This window comes from Lithobates pipiens, unplaced genomic scaffold (genome assembly GCF_037356315.1).
Source record: "Lithobates pipiens isolate NorthernLeopardFrog02 unplaced genomic scaffold, aLitPip1_a1.2 Scaffold_8, whole genome shotgun sequence".
Classification (NCBI taxonomy): domain Eukaryota; kingdom Metazoa; phylum Chordata; class Amphibia; order Anura; family Ranidae; genus Lithobates; species Lithobates pipiens.
This window is the reverse complement of record NW_027507903.1, coordinates 588,930,755-588,949,335: the sequence shown is the minus strand read 5'-3', so window position 1 is coordinate 588,949,335 and position 18,581 is coordinate 588,930,755. Positions and strand designations below refer to the sequence as shown.

Sequence of the window (18,581 nt, the reverse complement as noted above, 5' to 3'; positions counted from 1 at the left end):
AAAAAAAAATCCCCATACGGCTTGATGTTAGAAACTTACATAATTAAGAATTCTGTCAAAGCCTTCACGTAGTCAAAATGTAAAATCATATTTTTTATTTCCACCTTGTATTTTAATTATAGCCTCCTCCTATTAATCAGAAAGAAGATCTTGAAGTTTGTAAACTTACTTTGTGAAGATCCCTCACACATTTACTTCCTTGATTTCTGTGACCTGTAGTCACTATACCCTATAAGTAGGCACTGCTGTGTCACACATTTCACAGAGCCTGCCTTCTGAACTACAGAGGGGCTGAGAGGAGGAGTTTCGGGAGGCGGAGTCAGTACAGGAATCACGGCAAGGTACCATGGGATATGTAGTCCTTAGATATTGTGGAGAAGCTGCAAAGCATGCAGGGAATCCAGGAAGTTGTGGAAAGAGATGACAGACAGGCAGAACTGACAACATGAAAGGAGATTTTCTAAGCAAGCTTATATTGAATTGTCAGATATAGGGCCATCTTTAATATTGATTGGACCCTGGGAAAAAAATGCCCCCCCCCCCATGCCATAAGGCAGCAATTGCAATTGGTTGCCAGCTGTTACAGAATATGCTTACTAATACTAATAAGCTTACTGGCTGGTTGATAGAGGTTACAGCACACATTACGGCTCACTGATTGGTTGCTAGAGGTTACAGCAAATGATTTCTGCTTGTTAATTGGTTGGTACGGTAGAGATTACTGTACAGGAATACTGCGCACTGATTGGTTGCTAGAGGATATAGTACATCATCTCCTCACTGCAGGGGGGGCATGATATACATATAAATGCCACTTTTATTTTCATATCAATGCCGTCGGCCACAGCCATTTACTCATGAATGCTGCCACTATTTACATATGAATGCCGGTTATTTACATGTAAACACAGGGTCTGCAGGTGAGTCATCTGTACACAACAATAGGGCAGAGCTGTGCAGAATTAGTACCAGCACTTCACACTGTGATATCGGGACACAGCACAGGACTAAAAGTTCAAAGGACAAGGGAATTTAAACTGGGATAGTTGGCAAGTATGAGGCAGCTGCTTTGGGCCCCACAACAACGACAGGGCCCAGGGCAGCTGCCCCTTTTGTCCTGCCTTAAAGACAGCCCTGGTCAGATATAACTATTGTTACGATGATGATGTTATAAAATGAAAGCTGTGACCATAGATCTCCTTAAATGCAGTGATGCCTAGCATGAAACAGTGATTGTCATTGTTCAATTGTACAACATATTGATATTCAGGAAGGAAATTCTTGCCATTATGACACACCCTTTCTCTCCAAATTCCATGCTTCTGTTAGCTCATTGGCAAAGCAGAGGGAGCCACAAGCTTGTTATTCCACAAATACAAGTACCTGTGAATAAACAGAGAGAATGATTAACAGGAAACACATTAACCACTTTACATATGTTGACTCTATAAACAGCTACAATTGCTTTCAAGTCTTAAAATATTGATTTATGTCGGAGGTTAAGGTACATTTATATAGCTTAGGCAAGCAGTTGTGCAAGATGTATTGCAGCATTGGAATTTTAAGCATGTACCTATGATCAAACAATGTGGTTTGCTGTAGATTAACCACTTGAGCCCTGGAAGATTTGGCTGCTGAATGACCAGGCCATTTTTTTTTCAATTCGGCACTGCGTTGCTTTAACTGTCAATTGCGCGTGCGACGCTGCACCCAAACGAAATTGACGTCCGTTTTTTTCCCACAAATAGAGCTTTCTTTGTGGTGGTATTTGATTGCCTTTGCGTTTTTTTTTTGCCCTATAAACAAAAAAGGAGAGGACTAGGCAGAACATGTTATACATGTGAAAAACAGAACTTTCTAGTTCCGCCCAGGGGGCGGTCCCTTCAGTAACAACCCCCCAGCCTACTTTCATTAACTTCAGTACGCCAACAAGCAGTATAATGTAATCATTAGGAGGGGAGGGTGCTATGTCAGTCAGTAAACTTCAGAGTTCAGTTCAGAGTCTAATGCCAGAGCCTGTACTGAACAGTGAGGCTTTGGAATTGGTCTGTTAAATGGCAGAAGGGGGAGGGGCTTAGTGCCAACCCAAAGAGAGCTCACAATGAAAGTGATAAGAAAGGCCTGACTGTCCTTGACCCGTCCCTTTCATTCATTCGATTTTGGATCTTTCGAATGTAAGGGCTCAGTGCCACACGTGGGATCTACATAGGGTGCTCTGAATGCAAATACAGCCTGCCTAGATATACCTACTCCTGCCAATCATGGCATTATTTAATATTTGCATCATTCCTCCAAAGAGGCAGCGCACTGATTGTATCGGCACTGAGGACTCTTGAGGTGTACCAAGGGGAGGGTGCTTTGTTTTTGGGAAGCTTTGTACAGCACACTGCTCGCCCCTCCCGCTGGTCATAATCTGGCTGCAATACATGTAGAAGCACGGAGACCCAATGATGACATTGCCAGGTTAAAAATAAAGTATGTAATTAATAAAAGTGGAAAGGTTTTATTTGACAATTTCGTTAGCAAGTTGATGGGAGGAAAGTAAGGACCAGGGACGGCAAAATATAAGCAGCTAAAAGCAGACCTTCAATCGTTTTTTCATCTTTCTAGCTGTTAAATCTTTTGCCCTTGTTGTTGTTTTAACTTTGGATAGTAAAACATTTTTTTTTTCTGCCAGTAAATGCCTTATACAGCCCTCTTCCTATTTCTTGTCTGGTCATTAGCCTAGGCTTAGGACAACATGAAATAACCTCACAATAGAAAAAAAACTCTCTCTCGATCTCTCTAAATCTCTCTCTCTCTCTCTCTCTCTCGCTCTCTCTCGCTCTCTCTCTCTCGCTCTCTAAATCTCTCGCTCTCTAAATCTCTCGCTCTCTAAATCTCTCGCTCTCTAAATCTCTCGCTCTCTAAATCTCTCGCTCTCTAAATCTCTCGCTCTCTAAATCTCTCTCTCTCGCTCGCTCTCTAAATCTCTCTCTCTCGCTCGCTCTCTAAATCTCTCTCTCTCGCTCGCTCTCTAAATCTCTCTCTCTCGCTCGCTCTCTAAATCTCTCTCTCTCGCTCGCTCTCTAAATCTCTCTCTCTTGCTCGCTCTCTAAATCTCTCTCTCTTGCTCGCTCTCTAAATCTCTCCCTCTAAATCTCTCTCCCTTTAATCTCTCTCTCTAAATCTCTCTCCCTCTAAATCTCTCTCTCTCTCGATCTCTCTCTCTCTCGATCTCTCTCTCTCTCTCTCTCTCTCTCGATCTCTCTCTCTCTCTCTCTCGATCTCTCTCTCTCTCTCTCTCGATCTCTCTCTCTCTCTCTCTCGATCTCTCTCTCTCTCTCTCTCGATCTCTCTCTCTCTCGATCTCTCTCGATCTCTCTCTCTCTCGATCTCTCTCTCTCTCGATCTCTCTCTCTCTCTCTCGATCTCTCTCTCTCTCTCTCTCGATCTCTCTCTCTCTCTCTCGATCTCTCTCTCTCTCTCTCGATCTCTCTCTCTCTCTCTCTCGCTCTCTCTCTCTCTCTCTCGATCTCTCTCTCTCTCTCGATCTCTCTCTCTCTCTCGATCTCTCTCTCGATCTCTCTCTCGATCTCTCTCTCGATCTCTCTCTCGATCTCTCTCTCGATCTCTCTCTCGATCTCTCTCTCGATCTCTCTCTCGATCTCTCTCTCTCTCTCTCTCTCTCGATCTCTCTCTCTCTCTCTCTCTCTCGATCTCTCTCTCTCTCTCTCTCTCGATCTCTCTCTCTCTCTCTCGATCTCTCTCTCTCTCTCTCTCTCGATCTCTCTCTCTCTCTCTCTCTCGATCTCTCTCTCTCTCTCTCTCTCGATCTCTCTCTCTCTCTCTCTCGATCTCTCTCTCTCGATCTCTCTCTCTCTCTCTCGATCTCTCTCTCTCTCTCTCGATCTCTCTCTCTCGATTTCTCGATCTCTCTCTCTCTCTCTTCACATATAGAAAAATTTAAATTTATTGTAGAAAAAAATCTTATGGTGATAATACAAAACATCATAAGAGTAGTATTATCGACATTGTACTTTGTATGAATACAATTTGCAAACATTGCACATTGGGATTGCCACTTCATGGTTCAAATAGCCAATCTACTTGCTGTTCCCTTTAAATCGTAGTTTCTAGCAAGGAATGCTACAGAGAGGGATATCCAACACGTTTCTAAATTTATTGTTCTAAATCTTCTTCAGGGAATATAACAATAATTTGGAAACGTGTTGGATATCCCTCTCTGCAGCATTCCTTGTTAGAAACGACGATTTAAGGGAATAGCAAGTAGATTGGGATTGCCACTTCGTGGTTCAAATGGCCAATGTGCAATGTTTTCAAATTTTATTCATACAAGTGCAATGTTGATATGATGTTCTGTATTATCACCATGAGATTTTTTTTTTTTTTAATACAATTTTTCTACAATAAATTACATTTTTCTATATGTGAAGTGTGTGTGTGTGTGTATGTGTGTGTGTGTGTGTGTGTGTGTGTGTATATATATATATATATATATATATATATATATATATATATATATATATATATATATATATATATATATATATATATATAATATAAAATATTTTATTGCCCATAAAATCCCACTTTTTGAGGTTATTTCATGCATTATCAAGGGCTGGTGGCAATCTACATATGTGTTCTTGTGAATCCGTTAAATTACTAGGCTTATGACATCATGCGCAGCTCTCTTTTCTCTCTCTCTCTCGAGTTTGCCAGGGAGGGAGGGGGGATGGGCCATACAAGGGCCAATGAGAGCTGCAGAGCTGGAGGCGTGCCTCTGTGTGTCTGTGTAAATCCAGGAAGTGGGCTTCAGCGGCCCACAGTTAAAATGGTTGCAGCCAGACTCTGTGGAGGGAGATTTCTGCAGCATATTTGGCAAGTACAGAATCGCAGTATATATAAAATAATATGCAAAGTGCTGGGAGGGAAGCTTCTGAATGGCAAAGATGTTTTTAATACAAATGATGTGAGCAAACTGAAGTTCCTCTTTAAACTTCAGCTTTAATTATTATTGTGGTCTAAGATGCCTTTTAAGCCCCAACAGGTTCACTAAGCAACCCATAGACTGTGTTGGATGCAGGACTGGAACCCATATTGACTTGGTGATTTATCTCTACTTTTTATCTTCCAGACCTTAGAGGATTTGCTGCGTACCGCTAAAAGGGGCGGATCCGTGTCACCTGATGACATCCCTCCCCCTGTGGCTGTGGGAAAGACCACCAGTTCTCCTGCAATTTCACCTACTGCTGCTGTTGTACCAGATCTTCCCATAAAACCCACTCCACCTACAAATGGTATACCCCCTCAACCTCCTATATCAGCCAGAGCTCCTCCCCCAGTACCTTCCAAACCTCAGAGTCTCCCACAGCCTGTGACCTTGTCTTTGCCAGCAAAATCATCCGCACCAATAACTCCCATTACACCACTCACTCCAAACAGCATGATGGCAACCTCCTCAACACCAGCCAGTCCAAGCCCAGGTAGGCAGAGCACTGAATCGTACAACTTATTTATCAAAGTGTCTCAAACTGAGCTGTCTGTGTTGCTACAGAACAGGCAATCCAATGTAATCTATTATTTTCCAGGCAGTCTAATTTTGATCAGGTGTTATTGGGAAATGAAGACTTCTAATATTAAAAAAGTAGCTTTTTTGGCTGTACTTCTGTGAATCCCAGGAGTACAGTTCGTTCTGCACTCCTATGACCCGTTTTCAGCTGACAGCAGGCTAATGTCACAGAGCCGGTCCAGGCTCTGAAAAGATCCCTACCATATGGTCGTGATCCACCCATAATCCTGGAACGGCACTGGGCTGAGCCTCTCAGTCAGTGATCTGCATAGAGTCTGAGCCAGTCGTTCCCACCCCCTCCACAGCCCAGCTCTCCAGTGAGCGCTGGAGGGGATAGCAGACAGTCGCTAACTGACCATCATGGCTCTTTGCTCGAAGGAGGAGAAGTGATCGGCTGTGTTTGATTGCTCAGTGTAGCGGTGGCAGGGGACAGGTGAAGCATCAGATCGGTAATATAATCTTTTGTTTTTTTATTTTAAAAGCCATACTTCTCTTTTTAAAGACCATGCTGATTTTTTCAGGGTAACAATGCCAATATTAAAAGTGTAGTGTTTGAATTAAATTAGTTAGTGTGGGTAAAACGTGCACATTTATGTCAGATGCTGTTAAGCATGGTGTCCATGTCCTCTGTCTCAACTGATGATGTTTTTTTATTCTAGTAATTGATGGAAACAAAGCACGGGTGCTGGAGCGTCAGAGACAGTATAAACTGGCAGCACTGAAGAGCAAACAGGAAGGAGATGCAGAACTGGCCAGCAAGTATTATCGTATTGCAAAGGTGATTCTAAAACAATCAATAAGACAGGCTGAACATACGGCCCAATAACAAGGCGGGACCAGGAACTCAACCCATCTGGCCTCATATGTCAACTGGGATGCTTTATTTCCAGCTAATTTATGTTTTGACAATGTGGGAAAGGCTTTGAGCCCCCATTCACACCAATGCGAATTAGATGTGCGTTTCCCCGCATCTAATTCGCATAGCAGGACAATGTGACTGGCTCCCAAATCTCCGGGGCGGCTGCGGAGCGCATTGCACAAAAACGCTGTGCGTCTTTGGCTTTGTTTCAGGGCCGAATTCAGGCATAGAATCGCCCTGATTCATCCTTGAAACAGGGAACAGGGATGCACGGCGCCCCTGTGCGATCTGCAGTGTGCTACAGTGTGAACCCAGGCTGAGACTTTTTATTGGCAAGTCCACATTAGCATAATTTACAGTCACTTGTCCCTATCACCGGGATGAAAAGTGATGGGGCTCTACACTTTTGTTTGGATCATTCTAGGATTTTTACTGTTGTATGTGGGGGTTCTTTACTAAAATTGAAGCAGGTTTTATTGTCAAATCCTAAAGAGGAAGTAAACCCTGATGGGTTTTACTTCCTCTTTTGCTCCCTGCAAACCCTGCAAATTAAAAGCATAATGGGCTAGTATGCATCGCATACTAGCCATTATGAGACATTTACCTACAAACGAAGCCCGAGCTGTCCCCTGTGCAGGGCACATCCATCTTCACCCCTCTTCCTTCCAGGGCTCTGTAAATGGCCGAAGCCACGTGATGTCACACCTACGCGCATGTGCGCGGGAGCTGTCAGTCACGGCACTTGCGAGTGAAGAAACGGCACGGAGTTTGGTTTTCTTCACAGCGCATGCGCCGATGACATAATCGGCGCACTACAAGGGAAATATCTCCTAAACGGTGCACGTTTAGGTGATATTTCCACTACCTATAGGTAATCCTTATTCTAGGCCAAGATTCTCAAAACATAAGAAAAGGGCCATTTTACTGTCCTTCAGACTTTAGGAAAGGGGGGGGGAGGGGGCGGACTGTGGCCATTGGGAGTTGAAAATGTCCCAGCATCAGTGGGGAAAAATAATGCCCCATCATTTGATGCAGTGGAAGTAATTGTGCCCCATTATTGTTGTCAGTGGGAGGAACGGTACCCCATCATCATTGGTGTTATTAGGCTCCATTGTTGGTGTCGTCGAGAGGAATTGTGCCCCATCATTGGTGTCATTGGGAGGAATTTTACCCCTTTATAGGCATTAGTTGGCGGGAATTAAGCCCCATTGTTGGTATCAGTAGATTAAATGGTGCCCCAAGGGCCGGTTAAAAGCATGCAATGGCCCGCATCTGGCCCCCGGATCACAGTTTAGAGACCACTGATCGAAGTTTACCTATAGGTAAATGTCACACAGAAGGGTTTATAACCACTTTAATTGAACAAGCTGAAGTTAGAAGCTGATTGGCTACCATGCACAGCTGCGCCAGGTTCTGGGTGCTCCCGTTTTAGTAGATTGCTCTTAATTGAGTAGATTTTAGTAGATTTGCTCCAATGTCTTCCTGTCCCAGTGACAAGGATAAAAAAAAGAGCCTAGAATTGAATTGCAAACCGTAATATTCAAGTCCAGATATAAGTATATCCTAAAGACAAAAGACGACACGTTTTGGAGGGCTTAGCTCCACCAACTTCATCAGGGCTTGAAGGAGGAAGGAAACAAAGTATGCAGAATCAGAATTTAAAGGCTGTGAAAACACTCAGCATAGCATCCATCAGCAGCTGGTTCAAGCTCAGCACCCAAATAAATAGATTTTTGTAAACCGTTTGTCTTTTGGAAAAACTTTTATCTGGACTTGAATATTACGGTGTGGGACTTCAATTCTAGACTAGATCATCCTCATCATTGTGGAAACCCAGAAGCTGCCAGCCCAATATCCAAATTAATCTATAGCCCTAATACTATTGTACTATTGGTGCTTACTACAACAATAAAAAATGTAATAACTGATAAGACTCCAGGATTCCAGCTCCTTGAACCCACTTAAGGACAAGGATGAAAAATGATGAACAGGATTGCACATACAAAAATAAAAACCTCGCCCTCAACAGAAAATTTGATTTCCCTCTAAAGCCTCGTTTTACACAAACGTACTTAAGCGAAGGCCCACATGAGGACCTTGTTTACCTGCATAGGAATGCACAAGTGTCCCATGCATCCTTGTGCAGGTAGTCCTATTTATGTCAGTGGGGATGCAGTGGCTGCACAGACACAAAATCTGCTCCCAATTTGACAGCTGTGTGGGTGCGTGTCTCTGAATGCATGCGGTCTGTGTTCAGGGACACTCACGGATGTCAAATTTGGAGCAGCTGTGTCCATGCTGCCACTGTATCCCAATTGACATGAATGGGACTGCCTGCATGTGGATGCACAGGAAACCTGAATATTCTATGCAGTCAGACCTGGCCTTTGGGTGTACTCTTAAAGTGGTTGTAAACCTCAGACATGAAATACGAACAAAAAATATCCCTCTACAGTGTGTACTTGTCTCAATTAAGAGCATTAATGTGTCAATTTTGTCGGCTTCTTCATTCCTCTGTTATCAGCATGATTCACTTCTGATAAGTTTTCCTGACACGAGAAAAAAATTATGAGAGGAAGGATCTCCAGCAGATTGACAGCCTCTGCTCTGTTCCTGTGTGAAAAGGGGGTGGGGGGAGGTTGTCCCTTGCCTCCAATCAGCTTTCAGAGCTCCCCTCACTGAGCTATGCAGAGTGTAACTTCAGCTCTCTGCCCCCTGTTTTTCTGAAAGCTCCGAAGGCTGTATAAATTCTGGAATTTGAACAGATGTAGAAAAGAGAAGAGTGCAAATAAACTGGTACAACTAATGTAAGAGGATTTAATTCATCTCTGTGTATTACCCGAGGCCAGTCACTTCACTGGGTATATGTAAGGTTTTACAACCACTTTAGATATCTCATGTAAATGAGACTTAAATGTAAAATGTTATGTGCAGTATTTGTGTCGCCTCTCTGCCATTTTTAAAGCACCAGTCCCCTGTCTTCTTCTTCTCCTTCTTCTTGCAGTCCCTTGATCCCATGCTCTCTGCGCTGGATTCAGGACAGCCAGTAAACTTGAACAGTCTCCCTCCTCCTCCTCCACCAGGTCAGACAAAAACTTTTAAATCTTTTTTGTTGGCAGCAAATCCAAGCAGACTTTTTGTAAGCTGAATTAGTTGTCCTAGGTATGCGACAATTCGTTGATGATCAAATTGGTCCCTGGATTACATATCCTTTTTAAAATGTGTTTTAGATGTGTATGAGAATATTATTATTTATCATTATTATACAGGATTTATATAGCGCCAACAGTTTACGTAGCGCTTTACAACATGAGAGCAGACATTACACTTGCAATACAAATCAATACAGGAGGGATCAGAGGGCCCTGCTCGTTAGAGCTTACAATCTAGAAGATGTTTCGAATAAATTAAGAAAGAACAACAATGCATGGGAAAGGCTGAAAAGTTTGTTTCCATGTACAGTTTGTAATCTATGTATATGGGCGGCCATTTTTACCTTTGTCCCTTTTTAAGAAGGCGATGTACCCATTATCATGTAAATATGATCATTACAAATGCAGTAATGCAAAACAACCATGTTCAGTTTGCATCGGTCAGTGATGAATTACGATTGGCAACCATAAGTCTAGTATTTTATGCTTTGTCTTTGAAACTATAAAAATGTGTCGATTTGTTGTTGTTGTTTTTTTTTTTTTTTTTTTTTTTTTTTAAGTTGAGTTCTAATTGAATATTGGTATAAAGCTGTACCAACAGTCATGCTAGCATGGCTGAATAAAAAATATTAATAGGGTTGAAATGCTATCCCTGAAGAAAATGCAGCTTTCAGTTATTTTTGATTCTGCTCAAATACTCAGAAGCCCCTGGAGGGGAATCTTTAATATCCAGTGAAGGGGTAGATCAGCTGATGTAAATTCGAATCTCCTTCATAAGAAATCAAATGGCCATATGTCTAGGCTTTTTATTTGGTCCGCAGTAGATGGACATCTTGGTCCCCATTTCCCCCATTTGTATTTTATTTGGTTAGTTCCATTTTGGGATGTGTTGTGGGGCTAGAAGTAATTATTTTCCTAGGAGATTGTCAGAAACTGAGAAATCCGACCAAGACAGAAGTACAGTTGAATCACATTTGTTTAATAATAAAAGTAAAAAGAACAAACGTAGTCAAAACATAACCAAAGTTCAGTAATCAGAATGGATAGTCGGCCAAGCCAGAAGTCAGGGATCAATGTAATGAAACAGCAAGCAGGATCTGGAGCCAGAAGGGATGTCAGCAAGGTGAAGGCAGCGATCCACTGGGCTGAACGGCTTAAAGTGGTTGTAAACCCTTACAAACCACTTTGACCTACAGGTAAGCCTAGATTAAGGCTTACCTGTAGGTCCAAGCAATATCTCCTAAACCTATATGGTTTAGGAGATATTTGCCCGAAAACGGGCACCGCTGTCTACGGCGCATGCGCCGTACACAGCGGCGCGCAGGCGCACTGAACGCGGCAGTTCCAAGAATGGAGCTGCCGCATTTGTCGACTCCCGTGCGCATGCGCGGGAGTGCCGTCATCGCGGCTTCGCCGAATGACAGCGGCGGAGCTGCGAGACGCCACCAGCAAGATGGATGCGGCGGACTACAGGGGACAGCGCGACTTCGCTGGCTCCTGTGTCAGGTAAGTGACACATAATGGGCTACTATGCGATGCATAGTAGTCCATTATGCTTTACCTTTGCAGGGAAAAAAAGAGGAAGTAAACTCATCAGGGTTTACTTCCTCTTTAAGTAGGCAGGACTGATGAGCAGGATATCAACAGCTAAGTAACTGTGGAGATATAGGAGCTGACAATTAGCTGAGGGCTAAGCAGCCAGCTCAGAGAAGGAAGGGCTGAGCCCAGCCCCGACAGAGATATTATTTAGGTAGTAGGAGATATGATATTGCTGGGGAATATTGGAAGGGGTAGGGTGGATAAAAATCGATGCTTTAAAAAAAAAAAAAAAAAATGATATTTTTCTTTCTTTATTTAAAACAGATTTTTTTGATTTTTTTTTATCAAATTCATTTTAATAAAAAGCATGAAATGGAGCTTGGTTACATAGCATGAAGCTGTATATTCTGCAATATTTACATTTTTGGTAAACTCATTCAATGAATCCAAGCTCTGCAAGCTGAGATAGCATGCACTGCATTGATGCATTCACACAATGTCACAGTAACCATGATTTAAAACAAAGTTCAGGAATATTCCTTTATCCCATTGTTTTGTAAATCTATGTGCACTACAAACTGTATGACTCAATCGGTTCTGATATCACTGTTTTACTAACCTGACAGCCTATTATTCTAAATAGGAAAACTTAATTTTGTTTGCAGATATTAAAGATTCTAAATACGAGCAAGAATAAGGCAGGCCATACACTGGCCTAATTTCGAAAGAATTTTCTTTTCAAAAATCTTATCTAAGCATTTTCGTTCATATTTCGCACTATTAGTGGGCTGCAGCAACAGACTATTTTCGTGCGGCCATCGAATTTGAGGAATCGGACATGTTGGAAATGTTTTGGAAAAACAAACAATTTTCTAATCAATGATGGGAGAATCGTGTGGGAAATGTAATCGAAAAAGAAATGCGCATGTGCAAGAAAAGAAAATTCCTGGAAAGAAAAGAAGATTCACATCCATGAAAATTCTTTTCTGTAGCAACATAAGGTGAAAATGAAGGCTCAGTTGAATTTCGAAATCAATGGTGGAACCATCAGATCACAAAACGCATGAATTTTCTGATTTTTCAAAAGAAAATTATTTTTCGAAATTCAACCCTGTATGGCCAGCCTTACATTTAAAGAGCACCTGTCATTTCAGATCCATCATGGCAGCGCCTGTTAGCGGGGCATCCACTCACCTGCTCCCGCCGCATCCCTCACCTTGTTGTCACTGCCCCATCACCAGCCATCCCATTAAAGTGAATGGGAATGTCGGTGAGTCAACAGCGGGTCAGAGGAGGAGCCGCTGCGGGACAGAGATGACAGCTGCTCTTTAAAAATGATCATTTAAATTGAGATGATTTAAATCAGATCCACCCTGCAAGGGTGCTAACTGATATTTTAATATTGGGGATTATTAGCAACGCTTGGGAATATCGTATTTATGGAAGTTTCATTTTGGTATGGGTTCAGGAGATAATAATATTATGGTGCTGGAAGATCTTCTAAGAATGGGGGAGGCTATTATTATATAGGGAAAGCTGTTTGCTATGGGCATCAAGACATTTTGCACTGTGTTTGTTGTTATGAATATTCTGATTGTTGTTTACTAGTAATATGGCAGATTACAAAAATTAAGAATACCTGTCCACAGCAGATGAGCAACCGTCCAGTAAGCCGTCGGTCCCTCAGTCTCCAGTGAGCACAGAGTCTCCAGTCTCTGCAGGTGAGTACTGCTCACTCTACTGTGAGTTTGCAGACTCTTTTGTATGTGTCATATATTTTTGTTTTATTCTTTCTGTATTATCATTTTTGATGTCTTTTTCCATAATGCAGACAAGACAACTGTACCTAAAAACACCTTAACATTTGTAGTAGTTTTTCAGCTATAGCCACCTACTGTACCTCACTACTTTGCCTTTGTTTTAGACGCTATGGAAACAGTGCTTTGTTTACACGCAGACTGTCTTTGCCTTCACTCTAATTGGCTTCTAAAAGGATAATTTCAATTTAAAAAAAAAAAATTCGAAGGAACCTGCAGAGCATTGCACCAGCGATCACAGGGCAACGTCCGGCTCCTTTAGACTTTTAGTACAGCTGTCTACCTGTACCTTCATAGGGGTAGATTATTATTATTATTATTATTATTATTTAAGGTACTTGTATAGCGCCATCAATTTACGTAGCGCTTTACATATAGATTGAACATTCACATCAGTCCCTACCCTCAAGGAGCTTACAATCTATGGTCCCTAACTCACATTCATATACAGGGGCCAATTTAGACCGAAGCCAATTAACCTCCCAGCATGTCTTTTGGATCATTTACTGGAGAGCAGGAAAATTCAATGAGCTACGAGAGAGCTCCTCAGCACCATCTCAGTTCATTGCAAACTACAAGCCGGCTGCCACAGTGGAAGATTGGACTTGTAGTTCATTTGTTCGCAGAACTCTGTAAATGAATGACGCAGCTTTTATAAATGGAGCACCGCACAGCTGTGCTGTGTTCAAATGGTGACAGCAGGTGCGGGGAGAGGATCCTTCGCCCACTGTCACAGGTAAGGGGGGAGTGCGGCAGTGCAGGAGGAAGTTGATGAACATGTTACATCTGTATTTAGGATGCGACATGTTCAGCAAGGTGAAATTATCCTTAAAGCTCTTAGCACTGCATCATAGGAGCAAAGGGAGTGGGACATTTGCTCCCTCATACTTAACAATATTGGGTATTTCCCTGAGCTCCAGCTAAGAAATGAAGGCGCACCAGTAAGATGCATATCTACTGCTAGAGTGAACCCTGCATACAGGCTGCCCAGTGCAGCAGTTATGCTGTAGAGATAAATATGTACTTTTCTTTAGTATTCAGGGGCACAGAAATTCAGAGACTATTGGGTTATATCACCACCATCAGGATTATATGGACACTGGCAAACCAAAGAATTGTGACCAGCCCAGTATAACCCTTCCTACTCCCAGAATGCCTTCGTTTTTTGCTAGTATCCAGGAGGATCGACATCTTTCCTCTGCTCTTCTTGACCTTACTAGTTAAACTCAACCTACACATTTGACTTCCTGCAGGTCAATCACAAGGCGGCCATGTCGCATAGGCTTACTTTAATTTGCTGGGGTGCTGGAGGGGACACCTGGTGGTTCACGGAGCCCCAGCCCCACCATTTAACGGGATTTTTTTTTTTTTCCTGGCTTGACTCTGAAAGTCTACTGGTGGGAGAGTCCACCTTGTTTGTCCGATACCCCTCTGTGACATTATTCCCTAGACACCGAGGTCGATCGTCTGGGAGGCCTGCCTCCCTATTCTGTTGGCTTTTATGTCATGATGCACTTGTTGAGATATTATCCATTATCTTCTTGATATACTGTTCATTAATTCACCATGTACCTTTTTTTTCTGTATATACGCCAAGACGATTGGCTTATTGTTGGGCAGCACAGTGGCTTGTGGTTAGCCACCTCTACCTGGCAGCTCTAGGGTTGTCGGTTCAAATCCCAAGCAGGACACTACCTGCCTGGAGTTTGCATGTTCTCCCTGTGCCTGTGTGGGTATCCTCCGGGTACTCTTGTTTTCTCCCACACTCTAAAGACATGCTGGCAGGCCTTTCTAAATTGGTCTTAGCATGTGTACCGTATTTTTCGGACTATAAGGCGCACCTAAAAGCCTTAAATTTTCTCACAAATCGACTGTGCGCCTTATAATGCGGTGCGCCTAATGTATGGCAAAAATCTGTCAAAATGTTTTAGCACGGCCAGCATGTTGTACTGCGTGACTGATAGCCTTGAGTTTGAAATCCGCTTCGTAAGCATGTCTCTTAACAGGAGCCATTTTTTGGGCAGCGAGTATAGAAAATGAAAGAATGAATGCGCACACCTCCTGACTACGATGGCCGTAATGCCCAATCCAAGCAGTGCAGCTTCGTAGGATTACCAAAGCTAGGAAGCTGCACTGCTTGGATTGGGCATTACGGCCATCGTAGTCAGGAGGTGTGCGCATTCATTCTTTCATTTTCTATACTCGCTGCCCAAAAAATGGCTCCTGTTAAGAGACATGCTTACGAAGCGGATTTCAAACTCAAGGCTATCAGTCACGCAGTACAACATGGAAATAGAGCAGCTGCGAGAGAATTCAACATTAATGAGCTTTGTTTAATTTAATGCGCCTTATAACCCGGAGCGCCTTATATATGAAAATAAACCCCGTTAGTATCCGATCATTGCTAGTGCGCCTTATAACCCGGTGCGCCCTATGGTCCGAAAAATACTGTATATATGAATGTGAGTCGGGGAGCTTAGATTGTAAGCTCCTTGAGATCAGGGGCTAATGTGAATGTACCATATGCATGTAAAAATCGCTGCATAAATTGACAGATATATATTAGAATAAAAATAATTGTTGGATTTTCTTTAACTTACCCTGATGTTTGAAAACCTTAAAAAAAGCAGCTATCCAGGTAAGTGTTTTCCAGCTTTGGAGACCATATCCAGAGTCCGCTGAGCTGCTTGATCGTGGTGCCAGCCTAGAATGTGATCTTTTGGACACTGCATTGTACCACTTTTTTTTTTTTTTTTTTTTTTTTTAAGAACTGGTTGTACTCTGTTAGTAAGCCACAAAATGCTTTCTGGATACAGAATTGTGGCATAGCCCCAGGTGTGACCCTGCCATCGTGTGAGCTGAGCATTGGAAACAATTTTTTTAAAACCATTGAGTGCTATTTAAATCCCAATTTTCAGTCTGCTTACTATTAAAGGGGTTTAACACCGAGGGACTGAGTGCTGACATCAGCCGCTAGGTAGTCGCTCTCTTCAGCGAGGAAGCACCTTTCCATTTCGGCTCTTGACTTGCAAGTGTCACAGATCCATCCTAGGTTTGCCTCTGCTCCCCATCTACAGGGATCTGGTCTCCTCCATCTGCCCAAAGCTTTTCAACTGCCAGAAGTTGGTACGTGGGTGTTCAAGGCCTAGCCTTGTACCCTGAACTGTGTTGTCCCTGCCATAGGATGCAGCATGTCAGGAACTAGACTCCTGTTGAGTGGTCCTTCTATATTATTATTATTATTATTATTATTATTATTATTATTATTATTATAATACAGGATTTATATAGCGCTGACAGTTTACACAGTGCTTTACAACATTAGGGCAGTCAGTACGATTACAATACAATTCAATACAGGGGGAATCGGAGGGCCCCGCTCGTTAGAGCTTACTATCTATTAGGTGCCTCCAGCTCACAATTCACTTCTGGTTCCAGTGTTTCCAACAGTGCACCAACTGAAAGGAATGCAGCTGATGGCCTGAGATTTTGCCTTTAGATCACACAAGATCTTACTAATTTGCTCATGCTAATTCATAGTTCAATGAGTAGTTTGTAGAGAAGGCAGTGACATGGCAAGCTTCTCTGGTTGTGTTACCTTATGGCTAGATAGTGGGATGGGGTGTGTGCACATTACATATACTATATTGTATTACAAATAAAGTAAAAAAAAAAATACAAATAATTTCTAGGTTTAATGCACAGGGAACAGTCATGAAAGTGATTAAATTGTGCCTCTCTCTCTGCCCAAAATGAATCCATCCTCATTGACTAGAGTTCAATTTTAATTTCTGGATCTTCTCCTGATTGCAGCTCCTCCTGCACCTCCTAAGGACCTCTTGGAGGCCTTGCAGCAGAGGATGGAAAAATATCGCAGTGCAGCAGAGCAGGCGAAGGGGAAGGGTGATGATCGCAAGGCACGGATGCACGAACGTATTGTGAAGGTAACAAGAATGTAATCTGATCTTGTCTGTTAACATTTTCCTTTATCCAGGTCATGGTATACCTAGCAGTAGTTAACTGATTCCTGCCCACATGATGGACGGGCAGGAACCCTGTTGTTGTGGAAGGTTATCATATGACATCTTCACAAGAACGTGCCTCATGCAACTGCTCCAGGCTCCGCTTCGATGCGTCCTTTCACTATTTCTATTGAAAATGTGTGGGTTTTTTTGTTTTGTTTTTTTAGTCCCTTGACTACCTATAGTGTATGTGTGCATTTGATTCTCCTGTTCACTTGCAGACATATTTTTCCAGTTTTCTGTCACAAATCGGTACACTTCCTCCCATTTCAGTCTCCTTATAACTCTATCCGAGTATCCTGGACATGCAGCGTCCCATATCTAAGTGGGGCATGCACCAAGGCTATAATGGTCTCATGAGAGAGATCATGGGCCGTCATCGCTCTTTTCTCTATTTGTATCCTCCCTGCAACTTTCTGAGTCACTCTCAGCTATCTCCTGTGATTCTGATGTGCTTCCTGTTGTTTTTCTTAAAGCGGGGCTCCACTGCCTCCGAAGGTTTTTTTTATTTTTATTTTTGTGACATTTAAAAGTAAAATTAGTGTGAACATTTTTTACTTACATGTTCAGTTTTTTTAAGTTTTCCCATTGGTTTTTGTCAAGCAAAGAACGCTTTATAAATAAGATATCGATAGTTGTCATCTTGCCTGTGGGCATGTGAGGCCCACAGGCATTCTCTTCCTGGATTCTGTGACGTGCATCTCCCAGAATGCAGCGCCCGTTCTATCGTAGATCTCGCGCATGCGCAGTAATGTTTGTATAGGAGCGCCGTCAACAGTGTCGACCTAGCGGCAGCAACACCACCAATATCCGCAGCAACCCCGCCCATATCCGCAATCCCCCGAACACGGAAATGGCCAGTAACTCGAGGATAAAAAAGGTACAAGAAAATTAAATGTCCTCATTATATATAACAGAGAAAAATAATATGCGGGAGCTATTTTTTATAAATCGGGTGGAGCTCCGCTTTAAATTTTTTTCCACTGCTATCTGCAGGTGAAATTACACACTGCGATATCTGCGATAAATCGCTCCTGGACGCACTCAACCTTTTTTTTTTTTCCCCCGCACAAAACAGCATGAAATTAAAGTGGTTGTAAACCCTTACAAACCACTTTGACCTACAGGTAAGCCTAGATTAAGGCTTACCTGTAGGTCCAAGCAATATCTCCTAAACCTATATGGTTTAGGAGATATTTGCCCGAAAACGGGCACCACTGTCTACGGCGCACTGAGCGCGGCATTTCCAAGAATGGAGCTGCCGCGCGTGTCGACTCCCGTGCGCATGCGCGGGAGTGACGTCATCGCGGCTTCGCCGAATGACAGCGGCGGAGCTGCAAGACGCCACCAGCAAGATGGATGCGGCGGACTACAGGGGACAGCGGCGACTTCGCTGGCTCCTGTGTCAGGTAAGTGACACATAATGGGCTACTATGCAATGCATAGTAGTCCATTATGCTTTGCCTTTGCAGGGAATGAAAGAGGAAGTAAACCCATCAGGGTTTACTTCCTCTTTAAACAATCGCTAAACGCAGTGTGTGAATGGGGTCATAGGAATGCATTGTCTGAGTGTAGTTACGGTAGATAGCTTTGTCTGCAGCTAAAAGCTGAATTCTA

General features: G+C 42.8%; 1 protein-coding gene across 2 annotated transcripts in view; it reads left to right on the top strand.

Moving 5' to 3' along the window:
* The window catches only part of CC2D1A (coiled-coil and C2 domain containing 1A), a 99,654-nt gene that overhangs the window by 32,794 nt on the left and 48,279 nt on the right, over positions 1 to 18,581 (top strand). Inside the window, exons 6-10 of one of the 2 annotated variants that reach the window (XM_077470449.1) lie at positions 5,141 to 5,489; positions 6,235 to 6,353; positions 9,439 to 9,517; positions 12,778 to 12,846; positions 16,756 to 16,886. In XM_077470449.1, coding sequence (XP_077326575.1) covers positions 5,141 to 5,489; positions 6,235 to 6,353; positions 9,439 to 9,517; positions 12,778 to 12,846; positions 16,756 to 16,886 — 747 coding nt within the window. Of the gene's footprint in view, positions 1 to 5,140; positions 5,490 to 6,234; positions 6,354 to 9,438; positions 9,518 to 12,774; positions 12,847 to 16,755; positions 16,887 to 18,581 lie in introns of both variants that reach the window. The other variant, XM_077470448.1, reaches the window with a different exon arrangement.